General features: G+C 37.7%; 1 protein-coding gene across 1 annotated transcript in view; it reads right to left on the reverse strand.

Moving 5' to 3' along the window:
• Positions 1 to 1,262: 1,262 nt before the first annotated feature.
• Positions 1,263 to 20,221, reverse strand: part of tfpia (tissue factor pathway inhibitor a) — a 39,945-nt gene continuing 20,986 nt past the window's right edge. Inside the window, exons 2-7 of the mRNA XM_062431954.1 lie at positions 17,363 to 17,563; positions 7,704 to 7,880; positions 6,577 to 6,654; positions 6,095 to 6,157; positions 2,997 to 3,185; positions 1,263 to 2,222 (exon numbers count right to left, since the gene is read on the reverse strand). Of these exons, the coding sequence (XP_062287938.1) occupies positions 2,155 to 2,222; positions 2,997 to 3,185; positions 6,095 to 6,157; positions 6,577 to 6,654; positions 7,704 to 7,880; positions 17,363 to 17,563 (776 nt within the window). The 3' untranslated portion in view covers positions 1,263 to 2,154. The remainder of the gene's footprint in view (positions 2,223 to 2,996; positions 3,186 to 6,094; positions 6,158 to 6,576; positions 6,655 to 7,703; positions 7,881 to 17,362; positions 17,564 to 20,221) is intronic.

Genomic DNA, 20,221 nt, shown 5'->3' on the forward strand with positions numbered 1-20,221 from the left:
TGAATGCTGACAGGGCAGACGTGCTGTATGTCACACCAATTAGTCTATGAACAGATTTTACTTGAATTGAATTCAATGATTTTTTAAATGTATTTATTGGCCATAGAAAGGAGTAGTGTGCTTGCTGGATTCACCTTTTAAAAATGATTAGATTTATCTGTAGAATGAGCTCAAAACCAGACAAGATAACTATTAAAGGTCGCTAAGCACAGTTGGACATCACCTATTCACCTTTAGCTCTGTTTTTGTCTCCACCAGGTCCTGAGGGAAAAATGGCTTGATATCTGTGAAATGGTCCGTTATGCTTACCTGCAAGTTCCTCACCTTCTCTGTCTGCTGTTTGGTGTTGGGCAGGTAGCACATACAGCTGTGTGGTGGTTCTAAAAACTGGACAGAGAACAAAGAGAATCAACCAAAACAGCAGAAGCTGCAGGCCATAAAGGCAAAACAATGAGCTAAAATGCTCCGTATGAAAGGGCACTGCAGCATCACAGTGCTCTGTAGGTTTGTAGTTATGAGTGATCCCTTTCATATTGCATTAATATAATGTCAAGATTTACATTTTTACACAGTTAACTGCTTCAGCTGTGTTTGATCTCTTTTTTTAAATCCCCCAACATGAAGATATAAATGATGTTGCAAAGCTTTGTCCACACAGGAATTTCAGTAAGTCTTGGTAAGGAAAAACTGAACACTTGAGGGGGCAGATGTACTGTATGTTGTACCGATTAGGCTATAAACAAATTTAACTTGAACTGACTTCAATCATTTCATTTTGTATGTGTTTATTGGCCACAGATAGGAGTAGTGTGCTTGCTGGAATCACCTTCTAAAATAGTGACTATCTGTATAATGAGCTGAAACCCCCAAAATTGTCCTTTGTGATAAAGGTCGCTAGACACAGTTGGGCATAGTTCAGTGACTTCAGGTATACTTGTCTCAAAATAGTAGAATACTTCATTTTAAATTGCTGCACTATCATTACAAAGCCATAACACTGTTCTCATCAAGATCTTAGACGTTGACAACATGCAGTTAGGTTTATAGAAGACATTTCAAAAAGAAAACCAATGAGAGTCATGACATGACCATATGTTCATTTCATTTAATTTTCTCTCCTTTAAAATCTCATCAAAGGCCATCATGAGTCCTCTGTTAGCACATTCATTTAGGTGTTTTAATGTACACCAGCCTGTTTCTGTATTATTTGACTTTGTGTTGCAGTTACATACAAACGAATGTAAGAAACCAAAAGACAGGCATCTGATAATTGATATTTATTATTTAAGTCCAAATCATTACAGCCAAAGTTATAAAACAAGACACTGAAGCAAATACTGTGCAGCCAAGTGCATCCAGTGCTGAGTGCCTCTCTGAAAACATATTTTACACAACACTGCCCCCTTCTGTTTTATCTAACCAACAACACCAGTAGGACTGCAATAGTGATTTATGAATCTGCATATTATTGATTAAAAAAGAGCAAACATGTTTAATCTGACAAAAGTAAAGCAGTCATTGCATTGTTCACATTGATTTATCCCCGTGAGGACACGGTTATCTTGATTGATGTGTTTGCTTGAGAACATATCAATATATTGTTGTCGCTGATCCTGGAATAAGGATTGTCCCCCAGTTTAATCTGCTAATGCTGTTTTTCACATTGATTAAAAATAGTGGAGTTATATCACAGCCATTGTGGAAAAAAACAAAAACATCAGTCACTGTACAGTATATGCATATAATAGCATTCATTCTGGTATTAAAATTACAGTAAGAACTGTATATCAGTATGATCATAACAAAGCCTTGAATGTGAAAAAAACAAAAACAAAAACAAAACAACAAATACATTCAAAACAAATATATTCATGACAAAAGTATAGATATACAGAGCATCAGTGTAATGAGTTGCTATATTAGATATCAGCAAAACAAATATGTTCTTTGTCAATGAGATAATTAAATGATGTGAATAATAAAGATAATCTCATGTGGTCACTACAAAGCAGAGTCAGGTGCATTAGATTTTATTTTTAAACAAATATTGTAGGACTACAAAACAAGATAGATACGATATGAGTGAAGTAAAAAAAAAAGACATAAATACAGGTGACTCCAAAGTAGTGAAGGCTATACTGCAGAGCCAAGTGTTCAGACATTGCGGGACACAATGTTGTCAATATTTTTCTTCCTTATTCGGATCATCTGCATGTCACCAACTGCGAGAGAAAAAAAAAAAGGTCCTCCGAATTAAATATATGTTGATTGAAACCATCCTTTAGAACAAATATCTATAACTGTTAAACAATAGCAGCAAAAGGAATAATAAAAGTTAAATTCATGATTTACTTTTAAAAATCATCAAAAATCTACATCTTCAAGGGGACATATGCACATTTACAGGTCTATATTTTTCATCTCAGGCTCAACTGGAATATCTTTGCATGATTTACAATTTTAAAAACTCCTTATTTATCATTTACTGGCCCTTTATAGAGTCCATCAGTTCAGCCTCTGTCCTTTGGGACACAGCTGCTGGCTCTGGAGGCTATGTAAACAAACCATGAAACAAACTATAGTAGTAGGATTTCACTAATATTTCTTGTTCTTTACAAAAAATGTCAACTTCTCAAATACATCTGTACATGTTTGAGCTGAAATCCAAAATATGAGAGTTGACAAAATGAACAATACATGGAAAAACCTTGGCAACATCCTTAGCAACCAAGCCTATGGACCAGACATTTGTGGGCATGTGAGACGATCTGACATCATGTAGAAGCAAACAAAGTGTTCAGAGCAGGTTGAAGCCCTGGATTTTGACTTGCAGGCTGTCTCTACATGTTAACCTCAAGTCACAAAAGCATAATGTCCCCTTTAAATAACACATCTTAAAAAATAATTCACTTTTACAGACTTAAGATTTACTTTTCTACAACTAAACAATACAAAAAAAACATGCTTATTGTAAATGTGCTCTTAAACAATCATACCCTTTATGCCTTTAATGCACTTCCTAATGCAATGTCTCCGATGAATGAAGTTGTTCTTGTTTCCTCCACAGCCGCTGTACTCAAACACCTGGCACCTCTTGGTCTTGGGGTTGTATGCAAACCTCTTCTCTGTGCCATCACAGGTTCCCCTCTCCACAGGACTGAGACATGAATCTGCTGGCTTCAAATCTGTAAATCACAGTAAGAGACTAATAGCATAGTGAAAAAAGGACAGTATAAGCCTTAACAGACACTTTGACTTGTCATAGCAGGAAAAGCATTAAGAGTTTTAATAACATTAATGATCACTCTGTTTTATTGTCCATTGAGTTGTTTTATTGTGGTTCATCCTTTAACTGATACAGTATCTCATGTGCTTGGATAACTCATGCCAGTTTGTTTACAGATTCAGGAAGTGTGTGGAAGATGTCCTAAAGCACCTCCAGAGCATTAAGAATCACTCCTGTCTCTTTTTTTTCTCAGCATCTCTCAGCTTTTACCTCCTCCTGGCTTCGTATCCTCACACATAAGCTTCAGTGTGACGTGTCTGCCGGCTCTCAGACTTAAACTGAGAGATTTGAGCAAGTGAGAGTTGCTATCATGGCTTCCCACAGGGCTGTATACGTTATCATCTTTCATGTGTTATGTAACATCCCTCGTGGTGTACACAGAACTAGTTGTGCTGTAGTGGGTTTACTAGTAACCAAAGAGCATTGGGAAACATCTAATATTGACCACATCATTACTTTTTTTTTGGGGTCAAATAGTCAGTTTAACAATAACAACATTTGGGGAATTCATGAATTATGACAAAGATGGCAGTAAATATTGATATTATTGTTATTATTGCCATAATAGCAACACATCATTGAACATAATTACTTTATGAGACAGCTGTGAAACTAATTGTACTCCAGTTGTTGTCCTCCATGACAATGTGGGTTCATGCAATCATTGGACTGTTTGCATTTATTCATTAAAACAACAACAACAATAAAAAATACAAATGCGACCATTTAATATCATGCAACCAAAGCCACACACACACATACACACACACACAAACACACATACTGGTGAACTTAAAACACCTGAACCAGCTCCATTCACTGATGAAAGCTGTGAGATGTGGTTGAAAGCTATTGAAAGCAAGAGAGTGGATATTTGTGCTTATATCACAAAATAAATAAAACAATTAATAAATGTATGTAAAAATTGTAAGATGCCCTCAGTACTCAGACATTGAACATCTTCTTTAAAAAAAAAAAAATCAGAACTTGACTCCTTTTGAATCAATCTAAAAAATAGTTTAATTATGGTGTCCCATTACCCAAAATGCAACAAAAGTCCACAAATTGGTTCAGTTTGCAATTGTTCTTCTTTTTTCACATCAAAATGAATCAGACTCCAGCAAATACAAAACTTCATAATAGTAAAACCCTCAGAAGTAAATCATTTTATATTACAGCTGGATGTAGATTAACAGTAACAGTGCATGCAAAGCTAATTTCCAAACAGGTGTCTTTTTAGGATCCTGGAACCACAGCTGGTTTATTTTAGTCTTTGTAATTTAGTTTATGTCCCTCTGTTTACACACAGGAGAGTATATCACAGCTTTTCCCAGAGTAACGTGAAGCTGCACATCTTGATATCACCACAAGATGTCAGTCTTTGTTTTCAACGTTGTAACATCTGTTGTATAATAATCCTCAAGATGTATGCCAGTTCTATAACCATTTCCCAGCTATTATGACTTTGAGATTCAAATGTTTCAACTGAGAGGAGTCATTACCAAATATTATGCTCTGATGTGAATAATTCATTGTTATAGTACTTTAAGTAGTTTGACTTTCAAGCCGACATTGTTTCTAGATATTTTGTCACATGCTGGAGTCGATCTCATAGCAGAATTACACACACACACACACACACACACATTCATGCACACACGCACACACACACACACGCACACATTCATGCACGCACACACACACACACGCACACGCACACACACACACAGGAAAGCCTGATAAGGAGACAGGACTATTGAGGCTAACTCATCCTGAATCTTTCCTTCTCGATATTTTCTGACAAGAGTGAAATTGGATTCTTAAAATTATAACTTTTTGAAAGAGTCGAAGGAAACAGGCCAGGGTCTCCCGCTGGAGCACGGCGACCGTGATATATGCCCCTACCCCCCACACTCCTAACACACAGAAAATTAGTAAGAGGGAATATGTGACAAATGGGCTGTGAGAAGGAGACACTGATGCACTGTTTCTGCCCTTTGCCTTTCACAACAGAAGCAATTTTGCAAGCTGTCTACCGTCTATGCAGCACTGCACCTTGACATTTTTTTTTTTTTTTTTAAGTTTTGGCAGCTCACACCGGTTTAATAAATTATCAGGATTTGCTTACTTTGAGGTTTGAGCATAATTCAGAATTCAGCAAGTACTGCCTTCTACCTGGAGGACATGATGAGTGATTTAATTACCCCTTACAGCCGTTAATCTGTCCCTGGTGATGTCTGCTGCTCTGATTTCTGTAATGAAGCTGCACCGCACGCAATGCTTCTGACTTTGTGCCTTGATGTCTGTGTTTATATGATGACAATAAAAAAAAAAATGTTTCTAATCTTGAAAAAAAAAGTCAATTTATTTTCCTCATTGATTAAGGTGAATGAACACATATCTGAACATCAACACAGTAGACTAAACTATGATGTTGTCATTGAGACTGAAAAACAGCTCTCTTGTTGTGTTATGACAGAAAGCAAATTAAAACTCTTATTATTTGCATTCATTTGATAACGCTGAACCCCAATACGCCCCAAACCACCAATGTACCGACTGTACAGATGTTAGTAATAACCTAAAAAGCAATTTACTTCATTTTTTCCTGATATTTTTCTCCAATCTCCTTCAAGGGATGCTAGATTCACAAAACCCTGGGATAAGCTCAATGTTTTGCTAAAACTGAAACATTATTCAACTCCTGCGGACTCCTGCCAAACCACTCCAGGTGAATTTCCAATGATTTCACATGGAATCACATGTGGTCTAAAATATTTTTTGTCTGGACACATCGTACTTTCTTACCTTTTGGGGGGCCTTGATTAGTGGCATTCAGTTGCACCTGACGTTCGCTTATAGTCATATCCCCTGAGAAACAAACACATATGTCAATGGATCAGTCACTTAGAGGAATAGTTCAATATTTTGGGAAATGCTTTCTTTCTGAGAGTGAGGTGAGGAAATTCTGTTTGGCAAGTACAGAACAGGAAGTGGGGGACTGAATATTAACCATCCTGTTGTCTTCCCATCGACCATGCAACTTTTGTTCTGCTCTGGTTTGACTGTTTATAAAGCATAAGGTATAAATTATCACCCAATTCTGTGTTAGAGCTTTTTACCAAACTTCATTCTGACTTGTTCCCACAGGTTTTACACATATCTTTTGGGGGAAATTATGGTCAATGGGCTTCATTTAAATGAAATGATATGTCATTTTTTACGCCTGTTCTCAGGAGGGTTTTAACAAACCACACATGGATTAATGTGTCATGTGCATTCAGTCTTACCAGTTGAGATGGTTGGCTGCACAGGACTGGATTTTCTAGCAGCATGTCTTCGGTCGTCTGGTGCCCTGGTGGGTTTTACTAATTTAACCAAAACATAAAAACAAACCAGAAAAGTGACATTTGGAACGATGTGTCTCCACTGATATCCACATAACAATCAACCAAGGAACCACAGATTGTGATCCAGGGTTTTAAATCAACCTATATTTAGAACAAATCTCATAAAACTCAGTGATCAATCATAATTAAACAAGATTTCATTAGTATTAGGCTAGACAGGTTGTTGGTCTCCATAACATGTACTAATGAAACAAGACAGAGTTATCTATGTGTCATCCATAGAAAATAAAAACAATTACACTGGCCTTTCCAATTGATTTTCAGTACAACATGGGCTGTTGGTGGAATTGGTCACAGTTGAGCAACTTGCTTGTTATTTTCTTTGACAATTTCGATATCTAAATGACTTTTAAGTCATGCCTAAGTTGAGCATAATTGAGTGTGCTTTGGTCACTTTGGAATGATTTAAATGCTAAATCAAGGTGGACTGTGATTTCATGGTCAGCTAAAATTCATCAGAAAGTTAATTTTCTAACGTAGGACTATTTTGATTATGCTGCCACTCTGAAATGAGTTTTCATTTGTTGTGCAGTGACTGTGATCTGCTGTGCCTCGGCTGACTGTGAACCCAGAAGTTTATAAATTACACTTTGCATTCTGCTTTGAGGTAAAAGCAGAAAAAATATACTTTTTTTCTAATTGAAGAGATTAGAATGGCAAGGTAAAAATGTCTGTTTGCACATTTAAAGGCTGAGAATTAATCAAGCACCTGATTCAGCTTCATGTTCCAAGGTAAAAATGTCAATGTGTTAAAGCCAAGCTAACTTTTAAGGCTGAGGTCTAGATGTGTTGACACTTACTAAAGCCTTAGAATAAGATTATTTTTTTTTAAAGATACAGTCCATTTTCACCAAATAACAACATGCTCGGAGCAATCACAGCTGCTGAAGGCAATAGCCTTTCAGATTGTGTATTTGTGGTTTGTAGTAAAACCTAACAATGCCACTTGACAGCTTGGGTGTTGGCCAGTATTTACTGTCAGAGGACAAAAGTTCAACCTGGCCTACCTGGGTTCTGACATTTCTCCTGGCACCCTGCCATGCTCCTGAAGTTGTTGGCATTGCCAAAGCAACCGCCGTAAAAGAAATGCCTGCACTGTTGACTTGTGCTTTCGAAGAAGTAGCGCGACATCAGCCCTCGACAGGGACCGGGAGCCTCAGGTAGATGACACGGGTTCTTGTGATCTAGCAAAGGGAGAAGGAGAAAGAAACATTGTGTAAGAAATGAAGAAAAAACACAACATCAAGGAATTTAATTACTATGTTGCAGAAGTGAAGAAAAGAATAAAGTAAAGAGTGAATAAGTGAAATGGCTTTGTTTCTATCTTATCATCAATTTGTTTGATAGTTCATAGTTTAGTTCAATATTTATTTTGTGGTCTGAATGAAAGAAAGAGTCAGGCGGTGGTGCCTAACTGGCCTTTTCCTTGTGCATTATACAATATCATCATCACTTTTTTGCATCAACTACTTTTCAATTTATTGTCATTTTTGTTTTGAAGTCAAAGCTCCATTGGCTCTTAAATCAACTCCCCTTGAGAAAGTGGAATGAAAACAAATTGAAAAAACACAAGTCGTACTTCACTGGCTGGATTGAATTTTTCGGTGGTTTTTTTGTTGTGAAAGCATTTAAACTGCACTGATTGATGAATGGCTTTTTAAAGTGTAAAATATCTTACTAGAAAAACCAGTGATACTATAGCAATATAAATCTAATGCAAAGCCTTGAACAGTGAATGGCAAACAAAACACACTGAAAACAAAACCACAGCAAGCACGTAGAAGTGTAGAAACACAGTAGTGGAAACCCAGGGAGGGAAGGTTTAACTGCTCATAGCCTGTGTACAATGCAAGAAGCATTAAATGAACTGCAGGCCATGACCCACTTTGCAATCACTGGCCACTTGGTCACTGCTAGCCCACTTCCTGTCTCCCCAGCGGTACAGTGACATTTCCACTCTAGTCAGGTTTTAGAAACACTCCCAATCTCCCACTAAGCTGAAAAGTCTTTTGTTTCCAGCAAGAATTTTCTTATGTTCCCTGGTTCCCACTAAACCATTTCACGTCCTCTGGCATGTCTCTGTTCTTTATCTCTTGTCATATATCTCTTCTACCTCTTCCCTCTGTTTCACTTCTTAGCGCAGGTTGCATACATTACCATCCTCTAGTCTAGTCTAGGAGTATTGATTTTATTGCCTTACAGCTCTAAGCTACAATTTAATGTTCACCTAAATTCTGGATTTTTCATTGTGTAGATATCTATAAATATTGTCATAATAGTACAGTTTTATTTCCAGTCTACTTTTCCTTGATGGTAATTCTGATCTATTTGTCATTCCAACCTTTATTCCTTTTTCATCTGAACTCTTTCATCTGTAACTTTCAGTGTTATCAGTTTCTTCTGCAGCGAGGAGCACTCAACAGTAAAGACTGTGGAGTTGTGGAGGATTGTCTGAAGCCTGTTGTGTATTTGACAAGCATCACAAAACATAAAAAAAAAAAAAAAGTTTACGGGCTAGTGACAGGCTCATGCTTGATTTGAGTCTGTAACACATTCACAAACATGGTGTGAAACGCTGGTGGACTGGCTCGGATTCCAGCAGACTTTATTGGCATTGTCAACCAAGACAGGTGCAAGCAGACAAGCCACGGCTGGCTAATCACCACTTGTGAACAACAGAGTATAGAGCGGGCATCCATTCGTGGTTGATAGTCCACCACACAGATGGATAATGATTCGAGACTTTGGACTTTTTAATAATTTAAATATCTGTGGTGTGCAATAAAATATCACAACGCTGGAGAGTGACTCCTTCCGTGATTGCACATGTGCCACATCTTCACATCTAAAATGACAATGATGAGATATTTTCATCCAAAGATTGTTGAGACCGTGAAATAAGTTGACATCTTAAACCTCTCTGACCCCACTGGTGGATCAGTTTCCAAAAATATCAAACCAATATGTCAGATTGAATTTGGGGGAAAAGTGCTAAAAGATATTAAGAATGTTTCCATTTGTTGGATTGGTGCAGCCATAAAAAACATGGGAGTCTAGGATTTGAACATCATTTCACATCAAACAGCTTTCATAAAGAGCTGGAGCAACATGGTGCACATTATGATACTGGCAGACAAAGTGGAATGATTTTACTAACTTTAAAGCTGCTTAAGGGGGAAATAAAATATGACACATGGATTTAAAGACATTTAAATATGAATAAAGTGCACTACATTTTCAGTTAACACATGCAGTGCTAATATATAATCTGTAAAGGAGCCTAATAAAGGCCTGATATTGCAACATAGACCAGGTCTTGAGGCTAAAAGGCCAAAAACAAACAAAGACATAAAAACCCTAACTCTTGTATAGTTTGGTGCTACATCACAAATCTATCAAATGTCAATCATGTAATGGAAATAGATGTACAGTATGTAATGGTTGATTTGTTTTACAAATTACATCAGCAAGGTAAATGCCCTGCTAACTAACCCATAGTTTAGTATCCAAATTAATGTTTAAGGATTAGTTCAACATTTGGGGAAATACATTTGCCTTCTTGCAAGATGAGAAAATTCATACCATTAACTGTAAGGCGAATGTGAAGCTGGAGCTAGCGGCCAGTTAGCTTAGCTTAGAACAATGACTGGAAACAGTTAGCCTGGTCTGTCTTCTAATATACATTAGGAGCTAGTGAAGACTGCTCCTGGCCAAGACACAGTTGGCCACATTAACCAGAAAAAATAATTTTTACACTTCAGTTTGTTTTTTTGGATTAAGCAAACATGATTCAAAGTGTTAATGAGGGATTTTTTCACCTTTGACAGACCCAGCTATCAGCTTTCCCCTCAATTTCCAGCTAATAGTGTGATTAACTGGTTACGGAGCAAAGAAAACACCAAATAAATCACACTTGTTAGAAGCTTAATTAGAATTTGTTGAGACTTTGGACTTTTGACCGCTGAAAACTTGGACACCAATTACAAACTCTGTCTGGTTTATGTTTATCTGTGAAGTCTCTGAATAACCACACTCGACTGAAGGGTGAAAGTGATTAAAATGCTCTTGCTGTAACATTTAAATACATATTATGAGGTGACTTTGGCTTAAAAGCACATGCACAGAGACGTGTCAAAGGGTGGTGTATGGCACTCTCTCTCTCTCTCTCTAGCAATACAGTGATGAATAATTCAGAAACACAATTCTCTATTAAAGCTGTGAAGGTGGAAAAGGTGATTTGTGTTTTGAGGGGAATTATCGGTCAGCTTTTTTTTCAAGCACTGGGTGTGAATCATACGGTCCGCAGAGTTTTGGATGCCCTCCAAAGAGAACCTCAATATTTCAGCAAAGCAGACTTCAACATTTATGACAGGTTCAGATGATTTTAAGAAGTCTGAGTTGTCTAGGACCAAAAAACATTTTCATGTTTGTTTTTATTTCATTTTGGGCTTCCTTTGAGTGGCATAACCAGGGTAGTTTTTTTTAGGACAGTGTATTGAAAATTAATAATGGCACCACGCAGATTCAAACTGGGGCTGTGCTATCATAGTTTATTTTCTCTTTGCATGCTTTGCTATCACTCCTCCTCACTTGCTCAACAGTTCCCTCACTCCTTATGTTCTCCTTTCATATTCCTTTGAAATATTTTAACATACTCTGAAAGGTCTTTGTTTTCCTTCTCTAAAAGTGCTGACACTGTCTTGGTCTTGGCCTCATGTGAGAAAAGGAAAAGACAACTGAAGCCCGATGGGAAATTAATCGAAGCAAAATACAGGAGTAAAAATAACTGTGACCACTGGATGGAGACAGACATAATCCAATCACACAGAAAGCAGTGGTCTCAACAGCATTAATGATCTACCCATATTCCAGGAAAAATAAGCATTTTTAAATCATTATTATTGTTCTGATTACTTGTTTATGCATGTTGTAAAGTACTCAATAAATCAAGTTTGTCAGACTGAAGCACAAAGGGTTAAAGGTCAATGTTTGCAATCTTGGCTCTGGAGGGAGGTAAACATGAGTGCACGCGTTATCTTGGCAGAGACTGCCCCAATACAAGGGTTGAAATTACTTTCAAGATTATGTGATTTAAGCAAAGCAGACTTTCACATTATTCCAGTCCAGACTTCTTTAACATTCACACCCAGTTCTGCCACCTCCAGCAACATCATATTATTTGTACTGTTAGCTGTTGTGCTCCCTTTTTTGCTTTGCTTACTTTTTTCTATTTATCTGTGATTTGAGTCAAAGCCGTGAGCCAAAAACTGCAACTGTCACAGACAAACACAATGTTTGTGTCTCTGACCTCTTCAGACAGAGCTGTAGAGGAACAGCGGACCACAGGGACACTTTGTGACACCATGGTTATGACTCATTAGGGTTTCAGTATTACATCAGTGCTACAGAGCCTTTGTTATGCTGTAGAGGCAAAAAAAAAAAAAAAAAAAAAGTCCCCCAGAGAGACAGGAAACCAGAACATTTCTCACAGTGGTTTGTGACCTTTACAGGAAAATTCTTGTAATTCTGGGCATGAACGTATCATCTTGTGCAAGAAACAAGGAAATGCATGACTAATGGATAGGTTGAATAATTCAAATTAGCATGTGTTCAGTTTCTGTCGTGTGTAGTGTTTGTGGGGATTAAAATGTCACTGATTAAATAATAACAGCCCTGCTGCACAAGATGCGCAACATAACATGCGTGTCTTGAGATCTGCTTTCTGTAAATTAGACGTGCCGTGCCTGAAGCCGTTACTGTACATAAAACCAGTCTTAGAAACCTAGCTTCCCTCTCCTATAAGTGTCAGAGTTAATAAGTGAATGCATGTATTTATATGAAGAACTGTTCAAACATTGTAATAATTTAGAAGAAACAGCATACTGTAAGGCAATAACAAGAACAAATATATTAGTTAAATAGCATACTAAGAGTATTCATGAGTGGTGTTGATCAGTGTAAATGAAAAGGCTTGCTGTTAATTTAGTTTAACATTACATTTATAAATGCAGTTATAAATGTAGTAACATTTAACTAGCCAGTTAACACTGACTTTACTGCAGCTCAAGGCCATCTAATTTCCTCATTAATAACTTCATTTGTTTGCATCATGATATGTTTTCATGTTTGTTGTTTTAAAAAAAGCTGAGTCCCCATTTCTTACTAAATATTACTTGCACAGTATTTACATTTTTGAAGTTGTACGGTTTTAGTACTTAGTATACAAAAAAATTATATTTACAGGAAATTATACAATTCTGACACTTTCACACAAATTACTCTGACAAGCCACTGCCAATTCAACGCTTCGAAGGAGAGATTTCTTTGTTGTTTTCCAAGGTCTTCTTGTGTGTGTAAGTGTTTATCAAGAGTAAACATAGAAATTAAGCATTTTTGAATGTGCATGCCGACAATTTGTGTTAATAGTACCCTGTGTGTGGAGTCTGTTTGTAAAAAAAAAAAAAAAAAAAACATAAATAAATAAATAAATAAATGTTATGTTAGTGTGAAGTGTTTTTTTTTAACACAATGTGTGTTTATCCTTGAGGTCTCACAAACACGCTGGGTGAATTTCCTTTCACGTAAAACATTCAAAAAGTGAAATATTAAATCAAGAATTGCTTACATCTATGTGTGATTACTAATAATAGTCTTCCTCTTTACCTTTGTGGGCTAATTGCTACATGTCTTCGCTGATCAGGGGAATATCATAAAAAACAATGGCAGGAATGTGCTGTCCTTGTGCTCACATCTCTGTCTGATGTACTAAAGTACTAAAAACTCCACAGGTAAACACACTAAATTCTCAAAACCTACTCACGTGTGGTATTTTTTTTTCAGTTATTATTTTGACTAACCACTAACCCAAGGTCACCCCCCAGCCCAGTAAATATGGACACACTCATGCAACTCTGACTTTTATTTGGATAAAAAAAACAACCACAATGAGCCAGTAATGATGTGCTGTGCAAGGCTATTTCTTGTTCAAGCAATGAAATGAAATGAATATAGCAATGAAAACTGCCCTTTAAATGCCATGGTACAAATGTATTACTTTTATAGGTCTGTTTTATGCAGTGTAATTTTCTTTATGATCAAAAAGATACAAGCGTCTTAGAGACTTTTCATTTAATGACACCTTTGCATCAACTGTAGGTAGCATATCCACACCAGTGTTTTTACAGTGCAGATGTGTGGGTGTGTAGAGGGACATAAAATAAAGGCATCTACTGTATTTGGCAGTGCCAGTAGGATGCAAATTTAACCGTGATTTTTCTTGTCTGACTGGGTAATGCTTCCCATGGCATGCAATAAGAAGGTGAAGGTTATTCTTTATCGCAGCAAGAAAGCACTTTGCCACGCTAAAAAATTACAAGCCATCTAAATACGTTGATAAATGTGTTATTGCTTTGCATGCAAGGCCATATTTCATGTAAATCAGAGAGTATTGGAGGTGTACTGTTTGCCAGCTGAAGATGACAGATACCATTACATCCTGTACATCCTCTTGTGGCCGGGAAAAAATGTTTGTAATCAAAGGTCTTTTACCATTCCCCAGTTTCCTTTTGTGGACTTCCAATGGTTTTCACACACACACACACACACACACACACACACACACACACACACACACACACACACACACACACACACACACACACACACCTCAGTACTGTTCCACTCATCTGAAGTGCTTTTGAACCAAGCCAGTGCTGAACACCTAATCTTACAGTGGATAAATTCAACTCCCAGGTGTGAAAGGTGTAATTGTGGCAACTTTGATTGCTTTTCAAGAGCAGCAGTTTTATGATATATTACTGACTTCCCACTCAACAAAAGCTAAGTGCAGTGCGGTGGGTGGTGACACAATGTACTCTTCCACTGTCAAGCCTGCACTTAGTAGGTATCATCATGTTCCCACCGATAACTGATCAGGGAAGATGCAGCAAAGTTCAATCAGGATTCTGTGACTGTTGATATTTTAGTCCATCAGGAAGCAGTGGCTTGTGACCGAAGGGTTGCTAGTTCAATCCCCAGGCAGGATAAATCTCAGTGGGGAATGTGAAGAAGCAGTGCGTGTCCTCCCTCATCACCACCACTGAGTTGTCTAACCCTGACCCTAACCCTAACCCTAGCAGCTCCAGTGGCTGGCATATCAGACTGTGGTTGTACTGGGCAGTATGAATGTGGAAGTATGAATGTGTAACTGTGTGAATGTGATGAGGGCTTTATTGAAAAAGGGAGCATTGCTTTTGGTGAAATTACCCTGAATAAATAAAGGTTTTATCTTTTATTCACACACGCCCACATGTGACCCCTCTACTCTGAGTTATTTCTGAAAGAAGGATTCTTTTGTCTGGTGCCCTTATTTTGTTATAAAACATCACATTCAAATTGTCAGTGCAAAATAGGGTCTAGTATGGTAATTTAGTTTTTTTTTTGTATGTATTCGTTTACGTAGTCACACCACACCACAGATTAACATTCAATGCATAGTCACTCAACATGCTTGAACTTGTGGTACTCAGCTGTGGTTTGAATGCAAGGAGACCTACAGCGATGATGATGGTCGAGTACATTTTTCCATTGGACAAAAGAAAAATATCTCTGATAGCTGCTTTGTTCCTGAGTAACACACATGAGCATTTTTGATGAACAATTTTTTTTTTTTAACTGATAAATGTCTCTTCCAGTTGTATTATCTAGGTGTGGCAGGCGCATCACCCATCATGTTTTGAGGGTGAAAATAAACTGAAAACCTGTTATAAATATCTCAGTGTTTTGAACTCCACACTTACCTGGGAGCACAGCCAAAGCTATTCTTCCCACCCACTGAGAATCCAGTGGGGAAACTATTTTCAGCTACATTTTTCATTTCACTCTAATTGTACTGAAAAAAACACCCCAAAATCTAGATCTTTTATAGTGAATCATACTTTAAGGCAAATTCTTTTCTGTATGGAGGAAGCACAAACAGACTCAGACACATACATACTAACAAACACACACACATGCACACACAATTACAGACACACTGTAGGCAACTATCGATGTACTATGCAATTTATACGTATCTCAAATGATTCATTGGAGGTACGCATCCCTCCTGCCTGCTTGATATTTATTGCTATGTTTGCGTACTTGGTTGAGGCAGTTACCTTCCAGTGATAACTCTTATCTAATCTAGCTGTATGATAAAATATTATATTGCCTGTAATTATGTTTTTAACATTTATTAGCAGGTGTCAAAATATGTTGATGTGGACAGATTCCTGTTAACGTTAAATGGTGCTTTTGGTACATGTTGTTAAGTGATAGCACAACATTTGCTCACAATAATGTTTTGTCATAGGCTATGTACAGCAACATCTACTGTCTAGACGCTCCTTGAGGCCTATTTAATATAGTCAAATAGGATAATGCCTTTGTCCTGCATCTTATTGGATTTGAGGGGATTTACATGAGACATTTGCAAAACTCATTGGTAAATCCTATTGCATAATATCTTGATTGCAAAATTGAAACATATGATATGTATCTGATAATGATAATAAGTCTCCAAGTATGTTGTGGGTGCTGTCACAACCAATCCAACTTTACAAGAAAATGTAACCCTTTATTTCTTTTCTGTTCTGTCATGTTATCTATAATCTTTGTGATATATCATTTGCTATCAAATACATACAGTAGTAGCCAACTGTGAACATAGAGAAACTAGATGTAAAAAGACTTTCCATTCAACTCTGGAGCTGATAAAAGCTGTTTCTGACAGGTGTCATTTCAGCTGGATAAAGCAAAGGTAGCAACCAAGTCAAGGACCCATTATTACAAAAATTGCCTTAGACTTTAACTGCCGGAGCTGCCAATGGAAACTTAATTTGTGCTGCACTTAAATTCAAAAATGCATAGCAACAGTAACTATGCAAGTCAAATTACAGTGAGTAATAACGCTATTTTCAATGTCAGCAGGACAGATGGTTATCAATGGAAACACAGGATGGTCAAGTGGCCTTTGCCTCTTTCAAATGTTGAATAGTTACTATTTCCTCACTGCTGCACACGTCCAGCATCTGTTGTCAGGTGTTTCATTCTTTGTTTTACACATCATTCTGGCCAATTAAAGAATATTTGAAATCCATTTTCAGTCTGAGTTGTTGACTTCTCTGACATGACAGTTGGGAAATCCAATTGTTCAGAGTTTGAACTATCTCTTATTAGTTATTAACAATTAATTCAATTTCAATTTCTTATCAATTTATTCTGTGTAACCTATAAATAATACAGTACTGACTGCCTCTTAATTCTCTCCATTAATCAGATGCCTCCAGCATAACGGTTCAAAATTAATGTGCTGGCGATGTTCCATTTTAACTGCACACCAACAAAATGACTTTCTAATAGAATTTTATGCCCAAGGTGGCAATAAAATCTAATATGAAACAGTCCTTGAAAAGAAAACTGATCATTTCCTAACAACATAACAACGCAAAGTTACAATGCATCTTTGTCCTGTATACTGTGATAATGAAAAACAATCCTTTTGTAACATTATATCAGTGACACTGGTATATCTCTTAGTCAATAAAAGTACAGCTAGTTCAATCTTTTCACCAAATATTAGAGATGTTAATGTAGTCTAAAGTATCAGCAAAAGAGTTTGACTCACCTGAGACAACACACATCTCCTCGCATTCTTCCAATGTTTCGAAATTGTTGGCATTTCCCCCACAGCCTCCATATTCAAACATCTCACAGTGTCCCGTGTCAACATTGAAGAAGAACCTGTCCTTAATGGCCTTGCAAGGCCCTTGATCGTCCTTCATGGCGCACAGCTCATTGAAGATGAAGAGCTCGGGTTTCCTTCCATCTGCCAAAGTAGGAAGAAGACACAACTTTTAGCACTCTGCTTCTCCACGAAAAGAAATTAGGCCATAGCATCAAACTCTAACCTCAGGCGTTGAGATAAGGTAAAGTTGCAAGCTAGTATAATTTCCAAAAGCCTTGAGTCGAAATGGTTTGACAGCTTACTGTTTTCAGATACTTGGTTGAAGAGGGAGACTGTGTGGAGGGTTTGTAAACGGCAACGCATGGTAAGCTGTGTGACCTGACTCAACAAGATATTTAGATTGAGTAATTAAAAATATGCAAATGTCTTGAAAGTCAGGGAAGCCATTAACCCACATACTTTAATTAAAGCATACATATTTTTGAATAAAATAACTTCTGGTTCAGATGCAGGCATATACATGTGATTTTCATTCTCATATTGAGAATAAAGTATGGTCAGGGAGCACCTGCTGTCCCTCCAGTACATAAAAGAAGATCTATGCAGGTGGTAGCTGGAATGAAGATGGTGGAAATCTCACAGAATGCAGCACATAGCATTAGTTTGCACAGTAACAGAAGATAAGCATTGTATTGGCCATATTGAGAGCCTGGAAGATAAGAGTGTGTTTAGAATGAACTGCCCTGTTGTGCAGAGTCTGTTTAATCAATAGGGGGCATGGTGAAGACTCTGCTGGACAGAGACTGAGGTCACATTACTCATAATTGTCAAGATCAGATATAGTTAGATATAGATAGTTAGTAGAAAATGAATTAGATCTGCATAGACACACTTCTCCACTGTCATCATCAATCATAAAAGGTGGCTTTGTCAGATCCAAGAACAAGGTGAAATTAAACCCTTTGAGGTCTACTCATCACTGTTGTAAATGTTAAATCACTATCTGAGTGAGGTACTTTGAGACGGCTCTCTCTGGTCTCGTCCCTGCTGTATGTAGGTCAGGTCTCTATTAGGACCGCCTGCACCAGTACAGTTACTTCAACACCCAGTCAGGAGAGAGGGATGTCTGTCCAAAGGGATTTGCACATGGCCGCAGCTCGAGTGCCAACATTTGAGAGAGTTTTTTCCTGTTTTCCTGTTATTCAATGATTTCTACTTTTACTGCCTTTTTCCAAACATTATGACAGAGAGGAGTAGTGAAAAGTGAAAGCTGCAATATGGAATGTGGATGTAGGTTTTGGGTAGTGCTTTTATTCAACACTAAGCCAATAATCATTTTTAGCCATGTCTGTCCATTACCTTTGTTCAGACTGACTGGCTGATGGAGTGCTATTAAATTTGAAATTGAGATCTATGGTCCCCATTTTTCTTGCCACCATGGGGTTGACATATTTAGTGAAATGTCTGGAACTTTAATTGGATGGATCGCCATGATTTCTGTCACATATACATGGTGGCCAGAGGATGAACTGTCTTAATATTGATGGTAACTTTTCCTCAAGTGCCAACATCTGGTCAAAATTCTTTTTTGTCCCGTGCTTTGATTTATGATCAAATTCCTCCAAAAGTGTGAAGAAGCAATTAGCATGTTTAAAAGCTAAACTAAGATGGTGAAATTATACCTGCAAAACATCAGCATGTGAGCATGTTAGTGTGCTGATAGACCGATAGCTCAAAACATTTCAGTGTTTGCACTTCGCAAATCCACTAAGGTAGCTATTGACTTAGGGCATTTTCAGACCTGCGGGAATCTGACTCATCGGTTCATTTTCCCCCTTGATGTGCAATCACTGCAATTGTACTTTGGACCAAAACAACTGTACCTAGACCCTTTAAGGATGTGGTCTCTGTCTGGTCACACGGTGCATTCATGGTCGGATCCTCTATCCGACCCAACAAGTACTGTAGGTGTATCCTATGGGTTTGAGTTAAGGTGCGCTTTGCATACTGGAATGAAGATAAGCAAAAGCAACATTTTCTAGCAACTAGTGGGAGAATTAATCAAGGTTGGAGACTGACTGACGCAACAAGGAATGTTATTTTTGGCCAGAGGACCTTTTTCAGGACCTTGTTCCTGTGTTTACATTTATGCCACTGGTCCAGACACAACTCAGATGAGCAGAGTAAACTTTCTCACGTGGCTTGTAGTAATGCATTTTTGTTGCATTTTTGCTTGGATTTTTCTCCGTCTGAAAACAAATTTAACCAATTGGAAAATACACCAAATTCCACAACGCATCCCCTGATTTGGACCACGGCAAACAAACTATACATCTGAAAACATCCTTAGTGTTTTTGGACAGAGTTTTTGTGCTCTCTCTATCACTAACCTGATGGCTTATGTTTGTCTTTTTTTTTCATTAAGGTAATTTAATCATTTTCCAATTCAGTTTTTCTACAGTGCCCGGAAAGCTTAGAAAGCAAACATTAAATCATCTTTCCCGCAAGGTACAAAGTTCCATCAAAACAGATCCCTTAATGGGAACCACCCTGGCCTGGCCTTTCAGCACAGCAGTCACCAAACAATCCCTCTGCCAGACAAAGTAATGAGGGCAGCAGCTCGCCACTACAACCTGCCCTCCTGTCCACTTCCAATTTATAACCAGGGATTGGGGAAACCTATCAAATACTCCCAATCTACTTCCTTCCACCAGACCTGTGGTATTGCTATTGAATGTGGGAGGTGAGGTGAGGGCAGCATGGCTTCCCTGCAGAGACTTGTGGTATTTTTTATTTACG

This window comes from Scomber scombrus, chromosome 13, assembly GCF_963691925.1.
Source record: "Scomber scombrus chromosome 13, fScoSco1.1, whole genome shotgun sequence".
NCBI lineage: Eukaryota > Metazoa > Chordata > Actinopteri > Scombriformes > Scombridae > Scomber > Scomber scombrus.